Genomic DNA, 27903 nt, shown 5'->3' with positions numbered 1-27903 from the left:
GACCAACAAACTGTGGTAATGTAATAATACAGGGCAGACAATCAAAACAAATAATTAGCTGTGTATTAGCATTACCAGAGCTAAACCCTACTGAGAAAAAAAAACTGTTCATCATATCAGCTTAGGATGCCAAGAACTGATAGCTGATTTGTTGCCAGTCCAAAGAAGTCTACATGCTCTAACTAGCTGAAAGATGGTTTTCCAGGTTGAAACCAGGTCCACTGGCTACTTGTACCAGCAAAGAGATTTGACCATTAGAAAGCATGTTAAATCAGCATGGTGAATGTTTTATTTTTTAGAAGCTCACTTGTCTGGTTTGAGATCTCGATGGACGATTCCATAGTTGTGGAGATATTCCAGGGCTAACACAGTCTCAGCAAAGTACATTCTGGCCATGTCCACAGGGAGAGGACCCATGTTCTTAAGTAACGTAGCACAATCCCCTCCTGTCAGAATGGGAAATGTGCAAATGAATGCTGCATACAACTCTGGCTTTTTATATTTGTTATCTGACATTTTATACCAACTAAGGCTAAGGGTATTTTACACAGCACATGTTGCATAAATATTAAATGTTTTGCTTATCTGAAGGTCTAATTTATTTGTTGGTTCATGGGAAAGCACTTGGTAGAAGAAACCCTTTTCATTTTACTTTCCAAACACTTATTTACCCCCCCACCCGCTCCCCCATTTGATGGGAGTAGATGCCATTTACATTAAGTGCAAATAACGCACCTTGTTTACTAAACGTCTGGTTGGGACAGACAAAATTACAGAAGACACTGACATTTTTACTGTGGCAGTAGTGTAGGGGTAAAGCACATGGCAGAAAGTTTTGACCCATCACAGATCAGAAAGGCATTTATTTTCAATAAAAATTAAGAAAATATTCGAAAACTGGAGAAAAAAAAAGCATCGAACGTGTGTTTAATAGTAAAGTGTTTATTGGCTAGGAGTAAGTGAACAGACATGCGCTGAATTAGAGACGGTAAAAGTAAGTGGGTCCAATATCATTGGTCTTAAAAAGTGGGCAATGGTTCCGACACCCATGATGTAATGTACTTTTTAAGTTTTATTAGGAGTAACAGAATAATGAATCCAGTTTCAAAAGTAAACATTCTCCAGCCCTGCTATTATGTACATGTGTTACAGCTTACCTTCAACATACTCCATAACCATGCATAGATGTCTGCGTGTCTCAAAGGAGCAGTACATGCTGACCACAAAAGGGTTTTCAGCAAAAGTCAGGATGTCTCTTTCCACAAAGGCCTGCTGGATCTGGTTCCTCAGCATCAGGTTCTGCTTGTTTATCTTCTTCATGGCAAAGCGTTGTTTTGTCTCTTTGTGTCTCACTAAATACACAGCACTGTGAAGAAAAAAACATTCTTGGATTAAATTAACAGACAAATGTACAGTGATTTAACACATAGTAACAAAGGACTATGCTTTGTAATGATTACTAGGAATTTGCTTACTGTGCTGTATGTACTGCAAACCATTTGTTAAAAATAGGATGTGAAACAATATGCAGTATACAATACTAAATATTTTACCTAATAATTCACTGTGACTTACCCATAAGCCCCATTACTGATCAGTTTGATCATCTCAAAGTCAAGCTCACAGGGTTTGCGCCGGGACCGTAGTGCTGCACTCAAACTGTGGGACTAGATATATATGTGTTATGTAGTCTTTTAATAGAAAATTAATCAACATTCTCATACTGTAATAATATTTGTATATTTTTTCCTTACATTCAATTTTATTCTAGAAAACGAGGAAACTTTATTTTACATTTAATTTTGTTCTCGTTACACGTTACATGTAGTTACTGTAGTAATAATTATAAATTATATATAATTACATGCAAACCAAACCAAAACCCTATATTAAGTACATGTAGTTCACTAATATTACTCAGTACTTAAATGTGTAATTACACTGTAACAAGGACACCTTAACCCTAGTGTAACCAAAAATTAAACATTTTCTTGTTTAATAACTTCTTTGTTTTCTCTTCTATCATAGTTAGTTATCTGTTTTATATTCCATGCATTTCTTAATAACAATTGTGATTACAGTAGTTCACTGCTATCTTGGGTAATGTATTCAAAAGTACTTACACTGACAGACTCATCCGTCTCAGGGGTTTCTGCAATCCCACTGTCGTAGCTAGTTAACTGGGCAATTTCTGCAAGACAATGACAATTAATTAGATGCTGGACTAAAAATTCACAGCATCTATAGTATGAAAAGAATGGAAAAATCTGGATAACAACAGATCATTTAAAAGACAATATTACTGTGGCATAGATAATATAAAAAGGTGCTTTAGAGTTTTTTTTTTTTTTTCAAAATCATTGAACAAAATGTTTTGACTACAGCTCTGATTCAAGAAAGCATTTTTTCACTATATATTTGTGAGCCAGTCTTCTGTGCAGAATGTTTTTTCCATTATTGCAGGAACAACATTAGTGCATAATTAGAGGGAACATTTCTGACCCAGAATGACAACAAAAAAAAAAGTCAAAACAAAACTTTTTCCAAAAGAGTAACTTGGTAGAGCTGACTGCCTGGGTTTCTAAATGGAGTTCAATGGTGTGTAAATCCACAGTAAAATCTAAACACATCATGAAACATTTATGCTGAAAAACTGCCACTCTAAACAAATCCCAGTGATGCAGTTCTCAGGAGGCTCCAAAAGTTACTGATGAACAGCAGGAGGTAATGAACTGGAGGGTCGTTCAGCTGTCTCTAAAGAGAACTAAGCCCATCAGAAAGCCCTCACAACAGCTGCCTATCTCCATTTCCAAACATCACAACAAATTATTTGGATGTTCTCCGAGGATTAGAAAGCCTTGGAGGGCTTTGTAACCAGCACTGCTTTGGCAGAGATGGCAAAACAGAGGCATCAAGGTCTACGGGCGTATTCTGTTCTCATTACCGATAATGATAGTCTTGAGTACAAATTCAGAGCTCTGTGACAGAATGTTGTGTTCATACAAGGCTTTCGGCTTACATTACAAGAAATGAAACCCAAAAGACAGGAAACAAATAATATTTGCTGCACATAGGTTCCTGACGTTGAACATATAAAAAGCATTGATACACCACTTGAGCTGTAAATTTATATCCTTTAAAGCCTCCTGGTATGAACGTGTGTGTCAGTTCAGGGGCAAATAAATGTAAAATATGAAATCAGATCACAATAAACTGGTGTACAAAAAAATCAGTAGCTCTTTTGAATAATTGTGCTGCAGTGAAAATTGTAATAACACCAAAGTAGTAGAAAATGTGTGCAGGATTTTTGTTTGTCCAAAAGTAAGTGCATAAAATGACTTTTTCATGATTTATTTTACAACACTAGAACATAAAAAGTAGAATGCAGGTCTCAATCCAATTGAGAATTTACTAGTGGATCTGAAAAATATTTCCATAACTGACCCAACAACATACACTTATTGAATACTGATTAGAAGGGGTAAACATTTATGCAAAATATTATTTTGTATTTAATAACTAATACATTTTGACCAATTTGTAGATTGTTTCATTTTATCATAAAATACCCTCACCTAAAGGATTATTAGGAACACCTGTTCAATTTCTCATTAATGTAATTATCTAATCAACCAATCACATGGCAGTTGCTTCAATGCATTTAGGGGTGTGGTCCTGGTCAAGACTATCTCCTGAACTCCAAACTGAATGTCAGAATGGGAAAGAAAGGTGATTTAAGCAATTTTGAGTGTGGCATGGTTGTTGGTGCCAGACGGGCCGGTCTGAGTATTTCACTATCTGCTCAGTTACTGGGATTTTCACACACAACTATTTCTAGGGTTTACAAAGAATGGTGTGAAAAGGGAAAAACATCCAGTATGTGGCAGTCCTGTGGGCGAAAATGCCTTGTTGATGCTAGAGGTCAGAGGAAAATGGGGCGACTGATTCAAGCTGATAGAAGAGCAACTTTGACTGAAATAACCACTCGTTACAACCGAGGTATGCAGTAAAGCATTTGTGAAGCCACAACACGCACAACCTTGAGGCGGATGGGCTACAACAGCAGAAGACCCCACCGGGTACCACTCATCTCCACTACAAATAGGAAAAAGAGGCTACAATTTGCACAAGCTCACCAAAATTGGACAGTTGAAGACTGGAAAAATGTTGCCTGGTCTGATGAGTCTCGATTTCTGTTGAGACATTCATATGGTAGAGTCAGAATTTGGTGTAAACAGAATGAGAACATGGATCCATCATGCCTCGTTACCACTCTGCAGGCTGCTGGTGGTGGTGTAATGCTGTGGGGGATGTTTTCTTGGCACATTTTAGGCCCCTTAGTGCCAATTGGGCATCGTTTAAATGCCACGGCCTACCTGAGCATTGTTTCTGATCATGTCCATCCCTTTATGACCACCATGCACCCATTCTCTGATGGCTACTTCCAGCAGGATAATGTACCATGTCACAAAGCTCGAATCATTTCAAATTGGTTTCTTGAACATGACAATGAGTTCACTGTACTAAAATGGCCCCCACAGTCACCAGATCTCAACCTAATAGAGCATCTTTGGGATGTGGTGGAACGGGAGCTTCGTGCCCTGGATGTGCATCCCACAAATCTCCATCAACTGCAAGATGCTATCCTATCAATATGGGCCAACATTTCTAAAGAATGCTTTCAGCACCTTGTTGAATCAATGCCACGTAGAATTAAGGCAGTTCTGAAGGCGAAAGAGGGTCAAACACAGTATTAGTATGGTGTTCCTAATAATCCTTTAGGTGAGTGTATTTTCTGTTGATCGCTGACAAAAAGCCTAATTAAATCACTGTGGTTCAATGTTGTAAAACACTAAAACATGACAACTCCCAAAAGAGTGACTGGTTTTAGAGGCACTAAACTCTGAAAATATCTTCTCTTATTTAAAGTTTTGATGCAAACTGAGGGAAATTCAGCAACTAGTTCTTCCTTGGAAACATTCAACCTGATAGCCTATGAATAAAACTTTATTTCCTGATGTACTGTTTAAAAAAATGTGTTCATAGTAGTCAACCAATCATGGTTGAAACCAAACCCGTTCTTTAGCATTTTTATGTGCAATATGCACCAAACAGTTTGTGAACAGCCCATTGATGCACTGTCTGAGGGCGAAACTACTGAAAACCCATGTATCGAGGTCCTCTTACCCTCAAGTGGGTCCCTTGTCAGACCAAGTTGGCTGATAATGTACCGTGGGATGTCTGTCTTGATGCCTTGGCCCTCTTTGGCATGACCCTCTGCAGCCTCCAAGAGATGATAGAACTCTTCAGGGTCAAACTCCTACAAAATAGAAAGTATTTATCTTTGAGACAAGACTTTGACCAGACTGTACCAATAGAATCTCACTTCTTGCATAAAGTAAAGGGTTTGGTCTTATTGATTTGGTAAACATCTGAAAATTAACTGAAGCAACAGCATTCTGAAGTCACAAGGCTGATTGGGCCAGACTATAATATTGTTGAGGAACTTTTGTAGATAACCTACCAGACATTCAAGGAGTCGCGCAGGCCTGGCAATGACGATGAGAATTTTCTTTACCAGCTCCTTGATAAAGGTCACCTCTGCACTCTCTGATCGCTCCGTCGACTGCATTACAGTAACAGAACATCACAAGTGGCCATCAATATGCATGCATCAATGAACACATTGATCAGAAACACATTCTAAATGGAAGACTACACAAAGGGAAAAGTATTTTAAAAATAGAAAGTTAGTGAACAAATCAATGTCTCTGAAGGCATAATTTACCTCCTGAAAGAGCCTTTCCAGTTTATCTGTGAGCTCACAGAAGTATCGTGAGGTAATGAGACCAAGACGGGACTTTTCCAGGCAGTCTCTGGCCAGCTCAATGATCTGGTGGTGTGCGAAGCTGAGGACGCCATCAGCCAGAGGCAAGACGTTCTCAGGGGAGTTGCTTTGAATGATCTCCTTGATGCGCTCCTCCATCTGAGCTGTGGCCTGAAGGGTGGAGAATCCAAACAAACAATGAATTACCTTTTAAAGATCCAATCACATGACACTGAAGAGGATTGGAGAAAGTAGATTAACTTACCTTGGGAAATCTCTCTTTGTATACATGATTCATCATGATAATCTCATGGTCACAGCATGATGCAGATCTTCCAGGACTATCATTACAATTGAAGATACATTTTTCAATATACGGTCATAATTATTTATACAAACCGTAATATTAATATTGTGAGAAAGAGATGAGCTGCGTCCCAGTTTGCATACATACTTTTAGTTTGCAGTAGTATATTTGCAAGGATTACAATACTCTATTAAATAGATACTTTGACATACTACAACATTAATACATGTGCATCTTTATATCAACATGAAGCCCTTCAGGATGATAGAAGACTGCACTGCTTCATGTCATGTTTCTGTCCAGTTTTATTTTGCGATAATGACCAGCTGATTGTAAATGATCCCATACTTAAATTTTAGCTTTTACAATTAAGCTCTAAAAGTCAAAGGCGAACAGTGACAAACTCTCTTCAGCAGCCCAAAGGGATGTGGGTAATATTTACACAAAAAAAAGCATGCACCATCTTTGGCATACTACTTTCAATGTACTATGATTTCAGATGCAGTTCTTGTATACTATTTAGGGCAGATGGTATGTGAACAAAGATGCAAAAAAATACCTTAGATCAGTGTAAAAGACAACACTTAAGCTTCCTGTACCTGAGACTGCGGGAGCGTGGCCGCATAGGTGTGGCTCTTCTGCGGTCGTCTCCAGCAATACTCTCTGTGTAGAAATGCTTGGACAGGAAGTGGAGCTCGTCTGGTGTGGGCTGGAAAGGCAGCTGATGGAGCTTCTCCTGTGATGAACAGGACGACTGGAAATGAAACGAAAATACATTGAAAAAGAAAAGAAGAGAAATGAAATGAAATGAAAAAAAAAAAAAAGATGCCCACTGATGTGTTACATTACACATCATTAGGTGGATAATGCAGGTGATTGATGAAAATAAAGGCTCAATTGATGTTTTTTTGTAAGAAAAATATATTAATATTGGAAATATTTAAAACTTTCTAAAGTAAAATATCTAGCTTCCGCCAGACTGACTTCCATTTTGAACTTACGGGAAAAAAAGCGTAACTGGCCGTATAACGTCAGACATAGCGTAAGCGTTTTGAACTGCAAGAGGCGTTGAATACGGAAGTAGGTCTGGCCGAAGCTAGATAGTTTTACATTTGGATATTTTTCTTACAAAAACCCATCAATTTACTTCAGTTGGCCTTTATTAACCTGTGTGCAGTACGTTTATGATGGATGGATGCACTTTTTTGAGCTTCAAACTCCTGGGCCTCGGTTGTGTCAGGGTATTTATTAATTTAACTCCGATTGTGTTCATCAGAAAGAAGAAAGTCATATACGGCTTGAGGGTGAGTAAATCTTGGGGTAATTTTCATTATAAAGTGAACTGATCCTTTAACTCATAAAACAAATGTCAACATTTACTCCTCATATCATTCCATATTTGTTTTCCTTTTTTTAAACTGACAATCAGGGCCGGCACAAGCTCATCTGCCGCTCTAGGCAAAACACTGCTGTGTCACCCCCACCTCACAATTAAACGTGAGATGTATGAGAAAGACAGGAGATTTTGTTTACTGATAAAAACAAAAATAGAGGGGGAGTGGCACTACTAGGTAGAATGAAGGAAAGCTCATTTAGATTTAGAATATCTAATGGGGTGATAACTTGTTGATATACAGTAAGTACAATAAATCAAACAAATGTCCAAAAAAAATTATAATTTAAATAAAAAATGTAATCGGTTTCTTGCCGCAACTCCAATTTTTCCCATATTAATCAGAATGTTTGCCTATAAGGATAATTGCTTAATTAATACATTTGTAATTTTGTGCCAAGTAGCCTCATCCACATTGAAATCACACTGGTCCAAAATCTTGCCCAACAAATACATACAGTACCATTCAATACAGTTTTTGAAGGAAGTCTCTTATGCTCACTAAGGCTACATTTTTTTTGATTCATACTGAGAAATGCGATTACTATTTAAAATAACTCTTTTCAATTTCATTATATTTTAAAGTGTAATTTATTCGTGTGGTGGCAAAGTTGAATTTTCAACAGCCATTACTTCAGGATTCAATGTCACATGATCCTTCAGAAGTCATTCTAATATAACTGATTTAGTGCAATAAACATTTCTTATTATCACAATTGAAAATGGTTGTGCTGCTTAATATTTTTTTGTGGGAATATTTTTTGCCAGGAATCTTTTGAATGTATTTATTTGTAAATAAAATGTTTCTGTTAACTGAACATTGCTTGGCTGGTGTGCCAGAATCAAACCGCTTGCCATTTCCTGTAAGGATGGGCAGCTGCAGCAACTGTGTCACTAAACAACAACAACCAGAGAGTGAGTGAGTGGATGGGCAGTCTGGCGCAGATTCAGGAACATATTTACCAGCAAACAAATCTGGCGTTGCTCAGAGGCACATGAATCAGACTGGGAGACAGTCATGGCAGCATCTGTTGCCTGTGGCAGGCAGCCTAAGCGAAGTATTAGTTCAGTTGTGCATATAAGTGCAAGGACACAGACACAAACCAAATGGTTCAAAGCATATACAGCACTGAAGGTTGCAATATTGAGAACATGCAAAGAAGTAATGTTGGTGGCATTCATTGTATACAACAAGCTGCATACAATTTTAGTTTTTAGTTGGAGATCCTACAATGACTGTGTGATATTAGCCCTGTTCCAAAACCTAGTGAGCTGCTTATATTTCTTAAGATAGCATCACATTTGCAGAAAAGGCAATTCCAGAATGTATTGCTTAGATTGCAGATGAGTCAATAGAAATGTTGATTATTTCATTGAATACTTAAAAGTATGTATCTGTATATATCTCCTCAAAATGACTTAAACTGATTTAAAATAAGACAAACAAGCTTTAATATATTTCAATAAGCTTTAAGCATTAATAATTTTTTTCTAGTTTTGAACCAGGTTCTCTCACAAACTTAGTGTTTGTTTTTTTTAGACCTGGAAAAGTCAAGTAAATTAATGAAATAAACTCTATAGGCATTTTTAGAAAGAAGGTTTTTTTCTAGTTATTCTAAGCTTTAAAATATGTTATCAGGTAGAATTTGTGAGGAAAAATATATTTAAAAAAAAATCCTTATCCTTAATCCTTTACTTTAGTTAATCAAAACTTAATTATTATTAGTTAATAGTAAATGAACTGGTTAAAAAGAGTGGGAACCCACAAGAACATCTGACTCTAGTAAAATGCTGTTAGCTTAGCAACATGCTAACATTATCACAAGTCATGCTTCACAAACTATTTCTACCACTTATTACTCTTCTGAGGATCCATTTCAGTTATAAGTTACCTCACTAGGTTTTGGAACCAAGCCTTTGTCTATAAAGTTCAAAGCTAATTTAGGTTCACTTTAATGGCGCATTCATACTGACAGTGATTTATTTGCTTGATGCCAATAAATGTCTTTGCTGTCGTTTGCAGGTATGTCTTATTATACTAAAGTATCTAACTGCTTCACATGGTGGAAGTTTACACAATATTGTAATAATACACAATAATGTACCAATCGTGGCCATTGCTACTTGAATCTCTTCAAAGTAATCTTCAAAGAAAATGAATGACTTAGAGTCACTTTGTTGCTTCAAATCGCTGCCAGTGAATGCACACATACTTCTACCGTCTGAAAAACATACAGTACTTACAGAGACGGTGGAGCTGGGTGTGTTTGTTCCATAGCCAGAGGAGGGAAGGGATGCCAAGGACCAGCGTCGCCCATCAGTTCTATAAACACAGACAATCCTTCAGTCCATATACCCTCAAATACTTACAAGTACTGTATAGAATCATCATCAGTAAATGGCATATACTAGATTGCATTGCATTGGCTCCAAGACATGAGAGGCGAGTGTTACACTAGATAAAAGGAAAATGCTGAGTGAGTCATTTATTTTCAAAGTAGATCAGATGAAAGACAGTGGCAGTGTAATCCATGAGCTAGGGCTGCTATCATTTCAAGCAGTGCTCTGTGTGCAATTTCCTAAGGGCCTGGCTGATTGAATGGTCTGATGATAACCACAGGAAGACAAATGCCAAAAACACTGGGAGGAGAGATATATGGGCCGATTAAATACAGAAAAATCCCAAAATTGGTTGTGCAGGCACTTGATGTCAATATCCACAGTGAACAGTTCAATGTGCATGGGGAAGTTTGTGGCGCATTATGGTTGATTTCTGGAACAAATGTACATGTATAATAGAGTGAATCTCATGAATCTCATATCCAGGTCACATATCACCCCAAAATTAGAAGAAATAACATATAATAATTATATATGGATGTCTATGTCACAATGGAAATTAAAATTTTTATGGTCCTAAAAAAAGCTTAATTGTCTGAAAAAATAGCTGACCTGAACATGTTATGAGATTTGCTTAATAGGTTTCATTTGAATTGTCTGCTCTAAGTCCATAACTAGAGGATTATAAATAGTAAAAAAAAAAAAACACAAAAAGTAAAAGAATTTTGAAACAAAAGACCTATTTTTCACCCCATCCTGTCTGATCGAACTTAGTTTGCCTTGACAGGTTTAAATCTGAACTTCTGAACCACAGTTTTAAATTTGTTTCAGTCTAAAACTGTAGAAAGCCTGTCAGATCCTGAGGTTTTCAAAAGCTGAAACCAAAAGCTTTCATCAGCCACATGCTCCTCACATTGTTTACTTCAACACTGTACTGATATCCTGATATTCCTGACAGATCTGGACCACCTATTCTAATAATACAGCTATTTATCTCTCAGATTATGCATTTTGAGCGCTGGTTTAATATAGTACGTTAATCTTTCAACATTTTCATTTTCTGGTAATTACTAATTACACCACCACAATATAATGGGTGTTTGCTTGCCCTCCCGAGTCAAAAGAGCCCAGTCCAAGTCTCTATACTTTTGTCCTTAGATATGACCTGGGGCCTCTCCTTTTTTTTTTGCTCATTCTCAAGGTACATTTTTGGTAGCTTAGAAATGTACAAAACTGAGGTGAGCCATATAGATATCACTTGTGTCCATGTCATTACCTGCGTGTGAAGGAGAAATGAGCTGAAGCACTAGGGGAGAAGTTTCTAGGACTGTCTTGTGGACTGGTGCCTAAAAAAAAAAAAAAAAAACTTTTTACTATGCCAACAATACTCTCTGCTCAGCATTAAATCTTCTAACAATATTATTAACATCAACATCTTCTGCAGTTTCAAATATATGTCCGATCTAGCTCTATCATTTTTCTTCCTTGATTTTTCAGTAAATAACAAAATTATTATATCACTTTAAATGCCTTGGTTCATATTAAATAACTAATCAAGGCAGTTTTAACAGTATTTTAGGATGCCTTTTTGACAAACAGAAATAACAAACAACATAAGTATGAGTTAAACCTATAGACAGGCCAGAAATGCCCCACACCATTGTCACCATATGTTCGCTCTTATTAGCTGAACCCCACTGTTTCTGGGGATTGCTTTTGGCAATATGGCCACATTTGAGGGTCTGGGACATCCCAAATCATGGCCATTAGAGCCAGTGTCCCACTTCCACCAAAAGAAAAACAGCCTTTTGCCCTGCAATAATTACAGATAATTAACCTGATTGAATAGGGGAAGGAGTTAATAGTTAATTAACAGACATGTCTATGGCCCCACCGGTGTTGATAAAGAGAGGCCCCTGAGCTTTGCTGATGGTGGCTGTTCATTAGTGGGGACTCATTTACTGGTATTCCACACAACTGATGAACGGCTTATAATGGAAATAAGAATTAATAAAGATGTGGAATTAGCATGTTATCAAACTGAGGTTTTCAACAGCGGATACCAATATCTAATGGCTGATATAGTGTCATGAATACAGTATATAAAATACAATGCATAATACATACAGTTTATATATATAATTTTAATACAATACAATTTTAAATGTATATAAAATGCTGTTCAAAAGTTTTGGGTCAGAAGATTTTTTTTTAAGAAAAAAATTATTTTATTCAGCAAGGATGCATTAAATTAATCAATAATGACAGTAAAGATTTTTTACAAAATTTCTTTCTACTTTCTATTCATAAAAGAATTGTGGGAAAAAGTATCACTGTTTCCAACAAAAATGTTTATTGAGTACCAAATCAACATAGAATTTTTGGAGGATCACGTGACACTAAAGATTAACGAGATGCTAAAAATTCAGCTTTGCAATCACAGGAATAAATTATATTTTAAAATTCATTCAAAAAGAAAATGGTTATTTGATATTTTAGTAATGTTTTTTACTGTATTTTTTGATCAAATAAATTCAGCCTTGTTAAAGAAACTTCTTTATAAAACTTTTTAAAAATCGTACCGACCTGCATATTTTGAACAGTAGAGTAAATCATTTCTAAATGTATTACATTTTATCCTAACATAATTCATAACCCAAGTCTATCAATGCTATTCTAAATGGCACATGCTGTTATGAGCCAGCTGACTGCCTCTAGATTTCATGACTATAAAATTAAAGTGACGTTTAATCAGATTAATACACTGTAATTAAATCAACAGTAATGCTGAATGTTCTTTAAAGGTTTCCAGTAGAGCACAGGGGCAGTGTGTGCACAGTCAGCAGAATGAGTAAGACAAAGATCTAGTGTACAGCTCATGAATTAGACACAAGATCGCTGCTCAAACACACTATCATGTTTGGTGGGCCTGGCCACGTAAAAAAAAGTAACACATTTTCAAGAAAGGAGACAATCAAAAAGTTGATGTTTAATATAAAACTGTATACATTATATTAGTGGGGTTTTGGATCAATGAGATTTCACAATGGGCAGGACTGTGCTGAGAAAATAGGATCCAAGTTTCACTTGGACAGACATCAAAACTATCCGTATGTGCGCATACGCAAACAGACAAACACACTGAGCCGATTACCTGTGTGTGATGACAGAGGTGAGTGAGGTCGAGGAAGGGCTGATGACTGTCCACTCCCTATTAGACTTTTTCTGTTGCTTGTTCTGCAGCTAGAAAAACAAACAAAATGATTGTTTTGCGAACAGACAGCTGCAATAATACCTGTCTTACAGAAAAATAACAACAGCATTAAGACAGGCGAGTCGCAAAACAAGACTATTTGAGAGGCATTAATACTTTATTTGTGCATCTGCCATTACATAAGTCTCACTGTAGCAAATGTAAAAAAAAAAAAAAAAAGGAAAGCGGCTCTTCATTCCCTTCAGCGTATCTCGTCTCTTCCCTCAGTTCTCCAGTTTCCGTTTGTAACACACAAGTGACATGTTCGCAAATTATTGCAATATAGGCGTATGTGCACGCGGGCGCACTTCCGGAAAAATCGGCAGAAAAATACGAAGAAAACCGATTTCCGATTTTTGGCCGGTCAACCGGTGCATCCCTAATTTAAAGAAATACAAGTCTAGAAATGCATCCAAATTACAGCGCACGCAACCGCACGGTGCTCTGCAGTGGTCAAAAAGGTTATATTCTGGTCAAAGATATAGATAAGATATAAGATATATTCTGGATTCGGAGAGCAATTAAATTACCACACGACCTTGGTGTTTGTCTAAAACAGTAGGTAATTTGGCCGGGTATTTTAACGTGGGTGGTAGGGATGGGCGATATCTTATCGTTTGCGATATACTGGTAAAAATTCTCCCCACGATAAGAATTTGCCCGCGATAATAACGATAAAGCCTAGTTGATGGCGCGACCCATCCGCAGAGTGCCGCCGCTGGCCGTTATTACTTTATGATGGCCGCGTTTGTCACTTTGTATAGCTGAACGGGGGTTGGAGAGAGAAGTTTCTTGTGGTGCCCCCCACAGCACTCGGTGCCCTAAGCGCCGCGCAAAAGGAGCGGCTGCACTGAATCCGCATCTCACGTGCAGAGCGAACACAACTATGGTGGAAGCTGCGGAAGAGTTCATAGCTAAACGAGGGGCTATCTGAGGGCAATCTGAACCATACAGATGTATTTTCACTCGCTAAGCACTTGGACTGGACTTGAGATTCTCAATCGTCTCAATCGATCGGTAAAGCACACTATTTCAGTTCATCTCAATGAGTGCACAGTGTATTTGATGCACATTAAACACTAGTGTGAGGCGCGCGACTGAGAGCGCTCAGTGTTTCACACACACTCAAAGAGAGAGCGAGAGAGTCTTACACAACACAGATTTGACGTGCTACATGTAAACAATATCCTTTGCTATATTTTCCTGTAAAATAATGGCGTTTATTTGGAATTATTCAGCCTTTCATGAACAGTAAGAAACTAATGCACAAACGGGAATCTCATTGGCTGGCGCGCACCTATTACTGTGCCTGTTTTGATTTCAGCAAATCAGTTTGAATGAGCACTGACAACGTGATTAATATTCATGAACCCAGCAGCTCATTATTCCTTAGTGCAGTTTATTTTTATTAGTTGAAGAATTTGTGGTATTATTATCTTATCAACTCAAATTACTGAAGTTCTATCATTAAATCATTATTTGTAACTTTTTTGTAATCTGAAGACATGGTTGGGATAATTACTTTTGCTGTTTCTGCTATTTTTACCACTGTTTGCACCATGAGTGTATGAATAAATACAGAATTGGTTTACATTTAAAACTTGTAACATTAATTTGAATTATTATTGTTTGTATTGTGTGATGTTTTTCAGCACAGTTGCACTATTTAAACATTACCTGCACTTTTACAGAAGACAATTATATCTGCAACTTTTCCATTTCTGAAAAGGCTGGTGTGGAATTTTACATAAAAAAAATAAATGTATATATATTATGTATTATAGGAGCCTATTTGATGACAGGTACGTTTTACTTAAGATCATTGTTTTTCTGAGTCTGCATGCAGCTCTCACTTGTATCCAAAAACATGGGGAATGATACTACATTTATCGTCATTGATATCGTTATAGCAATAAATACTAGAAAATATCGGGATAAATTTTTAAGTCCATATCGCCCATCCCTAGTGGGTGGTGGGAGACGGACGGCTTCAGCCAACTCCTTCACCACTAACGGAGCGAGCTGGAAAATCAAACTTTTCCCGGGCCACAAAATCATGGCCACCAATAAAACTCAGTAAAGTTTGTTCTTGCTCTGGCTTTAACTTCTGGATATTTCGGCAGCGGTGCCAGGAATGAATGGCTTCAATCGCATCTTTCTCCGCCGCCATTACTGAACGACAACTCAAACTAGCGCACAACATCAACGTCATCGTTCTCAGCCACTCCCTCGGTTCGCTGATTGGACCGGTAAAAAATTGTTCGGAGAAAACCTAAGCATATACAGCAGTCCCAGACGGAGTACTGAAGGAAAATGAAAATTGAGCGGAAGTAAGTAGGAGGGTGGAGCCAGGCTAGGGCTTACCAGGACCACACACACATAGACATAGTGATTTGTATACTGTACAAACTGTATATTCTACCTCACTACACTAATCCTAACCCTACCCATCACAGAAAACTATGCATTTTCACACAAAAAAAACATCACTTAATATGATTTATAAGCTGTTTTCCTCAAGGGGACCAAAACAAGTCCCCACAAACAAGGATTTTGGATATTGCCATCTTTGTGTATTATGTAGAGTTTACAAGGAGACACACACGCGCCAAGAAAATACACAAATATCAAATATTAAGCATAACTGTTAGAACCAACTCAAAGTGTAGATTATAGAGAACTTGATTTTTAGTGTTTGCCCTTGTAAACCTTCATGATGTCAGGACATTGCTAATGTGTTCTGTGTAACTGATTACTTAATGTATTTACTTGTTAAAAGAACCCAACATCAAGTCTCTATGATATTCTGGTGTATACATTTTTTCACCTGTTCCATTGAAAAATTATTTTGATTGCTTAAAAATTATAATAACAAAAACAGCACATCTCTCCCCAACAAATCCCTAACCCCAAGCATATGGGCAATTGGAATAGTGATGCTTCAGTAGCACAGTAGTGGAGGACAGGGTGAAATCCTAGAGGGGAATTGAACATGTGACTGTGGCCTCTTCTCTAGCCATTGATCCCAAAGCTGGTGTCTAAATGGCAGCCTGGCAGACATCACAGATGACATTGTAAAGCCCTTGTGATCATCACCTCAGCAAAGAGACTGTGAAGAGCAATTGCCAGAGAATCTATCACATTCATGGTAGGTGTTAAAGGAATAGTTCACCCCAAAAAAATCACTTTCAACATGCTTTTTTCTTCTTCTGAGGAACTCAAAAGTAAATATTTAACACAATGTCCAGGCTGCTATTTTGCATACATTTGATGTGAACTATGACTTTAGCCATCTCTATGATTCTTAATTTATCATTTCCCATTTGAAAGCATGAATAATGTATCAAAGAAAATAAATAAGTGTTCGCCTCAGCTTATTATGGGCACGGTGGTTAAAACAGTTGATCCTCTCTCAGTTAGATATGTCAGCACATTGGCTGAAAATGTGCATGATTTTAGGAAAACAAGAAACACTTTCAAGCTTTTAGTGAACTAAGATGAATTAGACAACAATCTTAAGTATTTGAGCGTGACATACTAACAGTGCAGTCGAAAATGATTCATAAAACATCTAGAAACATTACAACAAAGCACTGAATAATATGACATTTGGCTACATATGCAAGAAAATCAAAAACTATTTAAATCATTTTACTGAATGCAGGTGGAGCAGCAGATGACTCTATGACTCTTAGATTACTCTAAAAAAAATTAAATGTCAAGTAAGAAAAATGGTGATGAAGCACTTTAAAGGGGCCATACCCTACATTTGTGTACAATTTTTGGTTTTAATATTTTCTCCTGAATCCCCCTTATGATAGTCAAGGTTTCTTGCACTGAATACAGTTGCAAATTAGTTTTACACGACCTTAGACTTAAGATATGTAAAATTACATTAGATATTAAGTCATATGGTACTCTTGTGAGCTCATGGTTATGGTGTTAAGATTTCATGACAAGCTGTTTTTGCAATAAATGGTGTTTTGGACCGCTGAGAGAATTTGTTTAGATGTGAAGGTTTCTTTAAAAGAGCAAGAAAAGACCCCTTTAAATATGAGGCATGGTAGAGAATAATATCTGCTTCATGAGCGCTCAGATAAAGAGGATCAAATTTCGCTATTTATACAGCTCCTACACAGAGGCAGATTATGGACGGTGCTCAGCTCCATACTTCTTACTGTAGCTATGATGACAATTCAGTAACTCGTGCTACATCTGGAAGGTACCCACACAGAAATGACTGTAAGCAACGAAATGACTGAATCATAAAGTATCAGTCAATGTTATGCTACTTGACAACAGACATTTTGCTTCCGTCACTGACTTTAGTGTCATTTCCACACACTTTACAAAAGCTAATTGTGAAGCTCTCTCTTTAATGGTCTTTGCTTGTGCTCAGTGAGTCCTTTGCTTGTTTTACAAAGAGTTAAATCCATCATTGTTCATAGCATATAAACAGAGTCTCTGTTAAAGTATATTACAATGTGGTTTGGTGCATGTGCTTTGCACACGCTTGAGCTGTAGTACACCTGGGAATATATTATTTTAATCCAGTCATATCTTTATGTCCATGTCTCTTTCTTTTTCACATTACTTTCCTGGATCTATTTACCTTCCTACCAAATCATAAAATGATTGCTTTGAGTTAACTTCAGAGTCAATGCTAATAAATACTAATTATATGATTCTCAATTTATCAAGCACCAGAGAAACATTCAGTAACTTCACTTCTAAACATCACCATGAAGTACGATCTGCATAGCATCCGCCCATACCATTCAATACAGAAATGAACAAAATAAAGATCTGATACCTAAATTACTTTACAAATGGCACTAATTTATATCATGTTAATAAAACACATGATTTCTTCATGGCCAACATGTCAGAAGACTCAACAGAAGGGAAACAATAGTCAGATAAAACATTCTGTGCTCTAAAAATATGATTGAATACAAGGACACATTTGAAGAACTAAGAGACTAAATCAAGGTCAGTTTTATGAATTAAGAAGATATACACAATATAAAATTTAGTTTTGTATTATTTGACTATGGAACACATGAGAAAAGCTTTGCTATTGGTTTCATAGTTGAGTTATTATCACAGTTATTACGCATAAAAATAGAACACATTACTGAAACCTCCACCCAGTATAAACCAATAAACACAGCACTCTGAAGAAAGCACAATGCACAATCCTGTCTTCCTTGCATCCACAACGAATTCGCTTTGAACAAAATGACAGATTCGGTCAGATTTACTCATCCTGAGGATACTAATCGGATCATCTGTATCATCAACAGTAAAATGGGTCATTCCCAGGATTAAAATGTGTGCAAGAAGGAAAATGACAAGCAGAAAAGCACATGACTGTTTGATAGCAGATATCTATGGCTGGTTGGCCTTTTGGTGAAGGTTTGGTCTTGTCACATGAGAGGTGAAAAGGATAAGGCGCAACATCAGCATTAACTGCAAAAAGCAGTGTATCCGACTGTATCCGTCAAATAACACAGAGACAGCCAGCAATGCTCAAGGGGATTTACAGAACAATTCCTTTTCTTCACATTCAACATGCATATTTAGACAAATGCACGGTAATTACGCTCGTACGTAAACATCTTTTGTGCCTACCGCATGCACTGAACAATAACACCCTGATTACAATCAAGAGGTACTCCAGTTCAGCATTCACAAAGGAAATTTAACACAATAGAAAACACAGTACCTGCATTACCATATTGTTCTTCCCTCAAATCCTTTAATTCTTGATAAAGTTCTAAGACTTAAAAGACCAAACCCACAAAACTGTAAAGTGGCGACAAACAATCAACCAGAAATTGATTACCTTTTGGAGCGCCGTAAACTTGGTCCACTGATGAAGTGAGGCATAGAAAAGTTGGAGAGTATAGTCCACAAGCTGGAGTCAGACATTGTCCCAAAGTCATACCCCCAGAGTGCTCTGAGCTGTCTTGAAAAAGAGAGTGAGGTGAAATGCCTGGCTTCCAAAAGAAGTAGACATCCAGAGCAAGAGTCCCGGGTAGTCCTCCCAGCACAATGCTCTGCGACTACAGAGTTTCGTCCAGGCACATCTGCTGCTCGTTGCAGCATACACAGGCTGTCAAGGGGACGGTGTGTCCTTTGAAGTGTCCTAAATCGAATAGTGAGAAAGCTCCTCTGAGCTGTTTCCTATTCAGGTCATATCCATTCCTGCTCGAATGCTGGATGCCTCAGGGACAGAATGACAAGACTACTTGCAGCAAGATGATTTTTTGTTTTGATGTGAGAGTTGCGGGGCTCTGCCCCTATCCTGTGGACTCATTGAGACTCAAGAAAGCTCCATATCATGTAACAGGCACCTACCATACCACATCCTGAGGCAGGGAGGGGAGAGGAAAGGAAGGGAGGGGGGTGTGAGTCAGAGCAGCAATGCATCATCAGCAGACGACGCAGTGAATGCAATCACGGCTCTCCCTGTCTGGCCCCACTCCAGAACCCATCGGGCCATTTGAAATGGAAATGCACAGCTTTTCAACCGTAACCATGTGCAAGTCCTGCACCCTGTAACCAAGCCTATTTTCCCTTTTTTTTTTTTTTGCTGGACCTGCCATATGAAGAAAACCACCCTCTCTCTTCCACTTCAGCACATTTGATCAGCTCCTGTTCTGTTCTTCAATCTGCTCTTTTGGCAGGCAGGGACACAGAGAGGCCCAACCTCCCTGACACATGACAGATGAACTTGGTGGGGTGGAATGGGGCCAATCAGTCTTGACAATTAGCTGTTGAATGCAGAGGGGCCGCTAGCCACTAAGGTGCAAGGCAAAGGATGTCATTAAGAGGAGAGATTAAGTTAGGACAGGCCTGAGAAAACATATGACTAAGCCAGGCACACAGACAACCGATCAAACCCTAAAATATTACTTCAGATATGGACATAATCATGAGGACCCTGGTCATGCATGGAGTAAGTAAAGTCTAGCTCAATCATCATCAAGTTTAGTTTCATGACTTCTAATCTCTTCCTGCAAGACTAGTGACATATAGAAACTTAAATCTGGGAACAATCCAAGCCCACTCTCTTGTGTGTCAGCCAATGCTCTACATATGTATGCACCATTTTCGGTGTTCTCATTTGGAAAAGACGAACCAGAAACAATACCAGTGGTCTGATTCAACAAAGTGCAAGGTAGCTCTTAAAACTGAGAGTATACCTCACTTGACTGCACAGAAAACAGCACATGTACAAGTGATTTAAGTGAAAAGAAAGAGCCACTAGGTCCATCAGCATTCACAGTCAATGGGGTATACTTAGAAATAATTGTGTGTCAAACTGTGCACAAGACATGGAAAACTAACAGGGCACACTATACAAAGATAACATCACTCAAGTAATGACCTACCAGTACAGCAGCATTTTCAAACTGAAGTTTTCAAACATTACACTTAAAGGTGCTATATGTAAGAATGACATAGTGGTTGAAATGGGTACTGCAGTCCAAATTCAAAATGTAGTTTGCCCCGCCCCCGCCCCCGCCCCCTCCTCCTCAGACTCGACACTCACGCGGGTTGCCAGTTTGAGGACATGCAACAGGAACGAGCACAATTGACAATGGAAGGCGAGGAGATTTAAGCACTAAGTTGATGAGTTGATTTTTCCGCGTTTTAATGTGCTTCCGTTTATAGAGATTTTTAGATGGATAGAAGAACGTGCGTTATCGCACAGACCAAAAAAAAAAAAAAACATTCCGACACGGAATGCACATTTGAAAGTAAAATAACTGGCTGTAGCATTGTTTTTCAGAGAAACGAGTATGTGAACTTAAGATGTTTGCAGATATTTAGGAAACATGCTATGGTAATTTATGCTTTAGTATTTTGCCCTAAAGCGAACACCTTTTAGTTATGCCTGAGAAAGTTAGCGAAAATTGTCAGCATGCCCAGGCAGAATCTAAATACTTTTTTAAAAAACTTGGGAAAACTAAGCTGACAGTTCATTGTCAGGATATTGTATTGGAAACTGGAATAAAATTTTACAAAATATTAAATCAAATATTCAAACAATGTGGGGGGATGTGAATGCCAGCCAATGCAATTCTACGGACATCTGTGGAATTTCTTTTTATCTCCATTTGATCCTGCCACTCATCAAGGAATGGGATTATCATTAACCTCAAATACTAATCAAAGCTTCAGTCGACTCGAGATGTATTATTTTTCAGAAATCATACAAATCATCTGTAATGTAGTCATGACCTTCTTTTCATCTAAACAGTTCCACTGTTTACTGGTATCAGATGATTGTGTGTAAGCATCAACTAATCAAACTAGTTCAAACAGCTCAATGACCCAGTTCCCCAGCAATCCCAAAAGACTTACTTGATAAAAAACAAGGGCAGATTGACTTCCTCATTAGGTCTTTGAATTGAGAATTCCAGAATAGGCTACAAAGTACAGTATAACAATGTCATAGGAAGCAAAGCTTGTGAAACAAAAGGAAGCTTCAACAAAACAAGATGATTGTCAGATTTGTTCCAAAGGAATTAGTCTTGATTCAAGCAATCAATGGTCTTGTTTATACCTAGTTTTTTTTAAATCTGTCCTGAGTGATCCGATTACAAGAGGGTGAGCTGAAACACATTGCTGTTTACAGGTAGCAACATGTTTCAAATGAGTCTCCCGTGACCATCAGGGCCACATTAACGCAGAGGCTTCAATGGGCTGAAGCCCAGGGGCTTACACTGGGGAAGGCCCTACTGGGTGCACGAAAAATTTATTTTTTTTAATAATTATTTGTATAGAGATAGAGATAGAGATAGAGATAGAGATAGAGATAGAGATAGAGATAGAGATAGAGATAGAGATAGAGATAGAGATAGAGATAGAGATAGAGATAGAGATAGAGATAGAGATAGAGATAGATAGATAGATAGATAGATAGATTATCCTTTATTATCTCCCTTGGGAGAAATTTGTCTTGGAAAATCAATATGGAAGTTTACAGCAGTGACATCAAATTTTCATAAATGTTGGTAAACCTGTAAATTTTCAAGACTCGCAACCGCATTTTCAGCCCTGCTGTGTGAATGGAACCAGACCGGACATACAGTGCGAGGGAGCCGCTCTGCGTTCAACGCGCGTTCAGTAGCTTACAAAAGCTTGGATATAATCTGCTTGTCATCTGAAGGATTTAGATCCAGTCACTGTGTACCATCGGAGCTGGCTGTGTCTCAATTTTAATTTCAGGAGGTTTTAAATCTGGGGACGGAAAAACAAGAATCGCGATATTGCTTGTGATAAATAAGCAAAAGGCTATGATTTAATTAAATAAACATGAGCACTGCAAGTTTCCAAATAAAAACGTTATGCTGTTGCGCGTTCTATGTGCTCACATTTACAGAGCAGTTTTTAAATCACTAAATAGCCAACATTTATGCCAAGTGATTGCTTTGCTGATTAATAATGAATAATTTATTTGAATTATGTTTTTTTTTATCCCATACCTGTAAACTCAATTTCGGCCAGGAAAGTTTTGATGACATTTTATTTTCATATTAGCTCTGTATAAAGCCTGTGATTACGTAGTGTTGCTAGTGTTGTAAGACACTTTGTTGCAGTATCCGATCTCCCAAAATCGTTGTTGAACACTGTTGATATCTGAAATCAACCCAAACAGACCTACCCCTCTCTTCATTTCCTCCAAAATTCACAAACACTTTCACGCCCATTCTGAGCTGGTCTTGAACCCTGATCGTCGGCATGTGAGGCCGACACACTAACAAGGACGCTAAACATAGCTTTCTTTAGCGTCATTCACCAGAGTGCCTCTTGAGATCAAGGGAGTGATGTTTACCTGCACAGCTGTCACTAGCTGGCCCCTTGCAATGCAAGAGTGGATGTCTATTTATCATAGCAGAAGTGAAGAAAAATAATGTTTCACAAAAAATAAAGCGAAGATGATGAATGAACGACAAGGAAACACAAAAAAATTAACATACAGTACAAAAGAGTAAATACAAGCAATAGTTCTTAGTGGTTAGCTGCTCCAGACAAACAATGACATTCAAAGCTGTCCAGGGGCCTATACCATGAAGCCGGTTTAGCTGGCTAGCCAGATATGTTTAAGCTTAGTTTGTGCTAATCCTGGGTTTTGGGTACCATTAAAATGGTTTGGCTTTTAGCAGTGTTCATCTCCACAGTAACTTACGCTCCACGGCTAACCTGCTCCAGGGGAGGTTATGTTCTGGATAAGACATCAAACTGAAGTTGGACCAATCAGCTGTGAGCAAAGTGACACACTTCTGATGCAATAAAGTTACTCCCCCTGTTTCTACTCCAAATTAAAGGTCACTACATAGCAAATGGCTATTAAAGACTAAAGTGTCTGGCTTTTAACAATGCTTATTTATAATAATAATTTTGAATCATTTAGATTTATGTAATTAATATTCCCGTAATCAATTACAAATGTATCATTTTAGTTAATCAATCATTAATAGGCACTTAGTTGAAATTAATATAAATAGCTTATACAAAGGTCATACAAATAAACTTTAAAATCAATAAATAAAGCTATTAAATGACTACATGCGAGCTTAGATGTTATATTCTCTATATATCAACAAAACTAACTTTTACTTGCATTGACGTAGTGAATATTTTCTTTAAGTTGTCCACTTTCATAGACAGCTCTTTTCTTAATATTTTTCAATCATGTAATATTCTGCAGAAGAGAGAAAAGAATCTCGCTGCTTCTCTCGCGAGAAGCGAATCTCAGTTTCACTGATCTACAGCATGTGATTGGCTGTTCACTACTGATGTCACAGCTAAACTCCTAAACTCAGGATCAAAGCCTGAGTTGACAGAGAAAGCTTATGATCAGCATCATGGGACCAACAAAGCCTGAATAGATTGGTTTGGTTTTGTCAACTCTAAACTAATCCTGTAACCCTGAGTTTGTTAAACTACCATCATGGTACAGGCCCCTGGTACTACAGCTAGCATAACAACAACAGCAGCATTTCTTGGTTCTGTGAAACCGCAAAACCAATGTTACTCGTGTATGGAGCTGAAACAAAGTAACCTCTGTGTCCGTTTTCAGGCCTTCCCGTCACTCTAGCGTTAGAAAGCTTTTCTAATATTAGCACGGATCCTAGAGCTCTTGGCTTATTATAACCCTTCTTTGTCCAGTGATATTCCTCTAAGATTTTCTCTTTTGTATTGTAAATGGATGGACTGCAATTATATAGCGCTTTTAACAGACCAATGGCCATCCAAAGCGCTTTAAGGCCCTGTTATACTCGCGCCTGGCTCCGCAGCACGAGCTCCGCAAACTGCGCGCGCTCCTCCTCCAAACGGACGAGGCGTTTATAGTCGACGCGCGCGCCGTTGCAGTATTCTGTGAAACGACAGGGGGCGACTTGGAGTAATTGTTCTTAAATCCGTCAAAAGCAGGAGCGAAGAAGTAGTTTACCGGAACAGGTGAACAGGGTGTCCCGCAAGCCGTTCGTGGAACATAAACGAACCCACATGAGCCCCGTAACTTTACAAGAGAGACTGGCCGTCACACTACGTGTTCTTGCGTCTGGCAGTAACCAAAAATGTGTTGCCTCCAGTTACAAGTTGGGCTCGACCACAGTTTCGTTGATCGCAGTACAAGTACAGGACTGTCATCAGAAGGGGATGTATACAGTAATGTTGCCAATCAAAGTAAAAAAAAAAAAAAAGTGTTAAATCTTGTGTGTTTGCTTTGTGCTTTAAAATATATTTTTCACTTTCATGTATAAGTTATCACAGTGTTTGTAATAAAACTGAAAGCGTGGCATTGGTCGACATTAGAACAAAATAGATGGATGTGAAAACATGCACACACTATATTGATATTTTTATACTATATATATATATATATATATATATATATATATATATATATATATATATATATATAGGGTATATATATACACTATATTTTAACTATATTAGTTCACAGTGCATTAACTGAAGATGACAACTAATTTCTGATTTTGTTTGTACATTCTGAAATTAACACTAAACAAGCACAATAAATGCTGCAGAAAGTGTCTTGTAAACTAATGTACTAAATGAAGCCTCTTTGTACAGTTACTTTTTATAAAACATGCCTTATTTTATCAAAAGGTTCTATTTCAGTTAGTGTAGGCTCATTTTGAAAATGTAAGCAGTTACTTAAGACAAGTGCAAACTGGGTGCTTAATGCAAATGTATTCTAAAGTCCTATTCACAAAAGGAATGGATGGTTGGACGGATGGATGGCCATCAATGCAAACTTTCCATGAATTCTGTGACATCTGGCTGTCACGATGATCCCTCATGGAATGGTCATAAATGTGCCGGTACTGACGCAGCAGCTCGGACAAAGTCGCCTCAAAATCGTACATCTTCGGATGCAGAGGTGCGCGGAGTTACAAAAAATGCGCTGCGCACCGCCAGGCGAAATGGGGTCTTGCGGAGCCAACGCGCGAGACCACCCCCTCCGTGTTGACGTCATTTTTGCCGCGCGCACCCTCGCGCTCTTGCGGCCGCGGCGAGTATAAACGAGGCTTTACACATTGCCTCACATTCACCCATTCACACACCGACGGCGGTGTCAGCCATGCAAGGTGCCATCCAGCTCGTCGGGAGCAGCTGGGGTTAGTTGTCTTGCTCATGGACACCTCGACACTTGGATCGAACCACCAACCTTCCGGTTTGTAGACAACCTACATGAACCACTGAACCACTGCCGCCCCAAAAAATCGTCTCTCATCTCACTTTCGACGGTCTTTCTTCAAATCTCCCTCTTGCTGATTGGCAACACGTCTGTTGTGGTGCTCGGTCCAACAACTTTTCAACAGCGTTTTTGAAATGACACTTTGAAACAACACTGCACCTTTAAGGCGCCCCTGGTGATCAGATTTCAAAGGGAGGGTCACTGATTTTGTGAGTACACAACATGTCAGAGTTCCACTGCATGTTCATAAAGCATACACTATGCATTATATAAAAATAAATTTAAAGCATCACATTTTTTAAGGCACATTAATATGTTTTATGTTAACTCTTCATGAAATGTATTCTAACCTTTACAACTCTTCCAACTGGTTTGTGCTGTCAGGCCTGCAAAGACCAATTATTAGTACTATTCAATTTTTTTATTTTTTTATTGAGAGTACGTTTCATTTGTCTTTGTGGTAAAAATAATTCACAGCCCCAGTTCTTCATTTTGAGAATTTGAAATGACCTGTCCCGGTTTCCCCAAAAATGGTGCAGAGCTCTTTCCAACAAAATGTTCAATGGCCAAAGCAGCAAATCCTATTTATCACATAAAAGAGGATGAATGAGAGACTCGCCAAAAAAAGCTGGGGGAAGGGGGTGACACTAAGAACGTTGTATAATAAGCACAAGAAAAAATCCTATTCCACACAGTTTTAAAAAATGAAATCCCAATCAAAGGCATTGAATGTAAAAAACAATAAAACTCAAAAGAGATAAATGAATGGAGACCTTGTGCCGTTTCGATCACTGAACTCCATGCTTTCAATTTTCAGTGGCAGAACACAGAGCCTTGAACATATTAAGCCTCAAAACAAAATGGCTATGTGAAAGAAGCACGCGCTTACCTCCAAAAATGAAATGCGTGCAGCGGGCTGCATGGGCTGCAAGGGCTTGTGGGAGTTGGGCTCAAGCTTCGTGGAGTGAGGCTGGAAGTCAAATTGAGTTTTGTGAATGTTCATCATGAACAAGAACAGTCTCTCTCAGGATGCAGCCTTTGAAGTTGAGAGCTTATATATGTAGAGACATACACGAGCTGGCATGCATTAACCACAGAGCAGCGTCATGCATGACCGATAAAGGTTTTTTTCTGTAAAACGCTGCGTTGCAAAAAGGTTGCCACAACAATGGCCCATTACATTCATTGCCCTAAGCATGAAATGGTTTTGGATTGTACACTTGTTGATATAGAGACTAGCCACATGCACAAATATAATTTAACAAAGGTAAACATAAAAATAATCATTGTTAATCTTGTTAAGCATCATGCTTCTTTCAAGCGTTACGAAGGTGCTTTCACTTAGAAACAAAACATGTCAGGCAAAATTGCTGAGCGGACATGTCCATGAGATACGCATGTATCTGTATCCTTAGCAACAGCAGCCATGATGCAACACCTGAACATAGCCGCAAAAATGCATCTTCTGCGACCTCTGTAAACAAAAACAAAGGCGGTGCCTCATCTTATCAAAACGTCAATGGCCAATCTAATATGACGAGATATTAACCGTTTATTGTGTTTTGCTGCATCAAACGCAACAGTACAGTGACGTCTTTGACCTGCTAACAGGTTGACAACAATCAGGCCTTCTGTAGGGGTAATTCAGCCACATGATTTAATAAGTGACGGTGATAAAAAAACAAACAAACAAAAAAAACACTATAAATACGCAGAGAGGAGCATAGCCAAACAGAAAGGCAGCTGCTGCGCAAGTCCTTCTGGCTCTAGTCTGACAAGCCGTGACTAGAAGATGATCCAGTATTGATCTAGCGTCATCATCCTTTATCCAAACATGAGCCTGTGCTATCAAAATAACATGCAAAGCTGTCGCAAAGGGACACTAGCTGGATCTACACAAGCTAGCAAACCTATATTTACCCTTCAACACATGCTGCAGACGCTGCTACTGTGGTAATGCTGCACTGCTCAGCTCAGATGTGCTGTCACCACTACAGCGACAGACACACTGCAGATAAACAGTCTGCTGTCATCACAG

At 38.3% G+C, this 27903-nt stretch overlaps 1 protein-coding gene across 8 annotated transcripts in view; it reads right to left on the bottom strand.

Moving 5' to 3' along the window:
- The window catches only part of mast4 (microtubule associated serine/threonine kinase family member 4), a 170279-nt gene that overhangs the window by 25642 nt on the left and 116734 nt on the right, over positions 1–27903 (bottom strand). For 4 of the 8 annotated variants that reach the window (XM_079814508.1, XM_079814510.1, XM_079814509.1 and 1 more), the window contains exons 2-15: positions 26755–26835; positions 13022–13110; positions 11144–11213; positions 9772–9850; positions 6734–6888; positions 6093–6168; positions 5789–5998; positions 5525–5626; positions 5188–5320; positions 2124–2191; positions 1576–1667; positions 1158–1366; positions 308–446; positions 1–10 (exon numbers count right to left, since the gene is read on the bottom strand). The exon at positions 1–10 is cut by the window's left edge and continues 123 nt beyond it. In XM_079814508.1, coding sequence (XP_079670634.1) covers positions 1–10; positions 308–446; positions 1158–1366; positions 1576–1667; positions 2124–2191; positions 5188–5320; positions 5525–5626; positions 5789–5998; positions 6093–6168; positions 6734–6888; positions 9772–9850; positions 11144–11213; positions 13022–13110; positions 26755–26835 — 1513 coding nt within the window. Of the gene's footprint in view, positions 11–307; positions 447–1157; positions 1367–1575; positions 1668–2123; positions 2192–5187; positions 5321–5524; positions 5627–5788; positions 5999–6092; positions 6169–6733; positions 6889–9771; positions 9851–11143; positions 11214–13021; positions 13111–18968; positions 19459–26754; positions 26836–27903 lie in introns of those variants that run through there. The other 4 variants (XM_079814506.1, XM_079814507.1, XM_079814512.1 and 1 more) reach the window with 2 other exon arrangements.

This window comes from Gobio gobio, assembly GCF_949357685.1.
Source record: "Gobio gobio genome assembly, chromosome: 4".
Taxonomy (NCBI): Eukaryota; Metazoa; Chordata; class Actinopteri; order Cypriniformes; family Gobionidae; genus Gobio; species Gobio gobio.
This window is presented reverse-complemented; position numbering and strand designations above follow the sequence as displayed.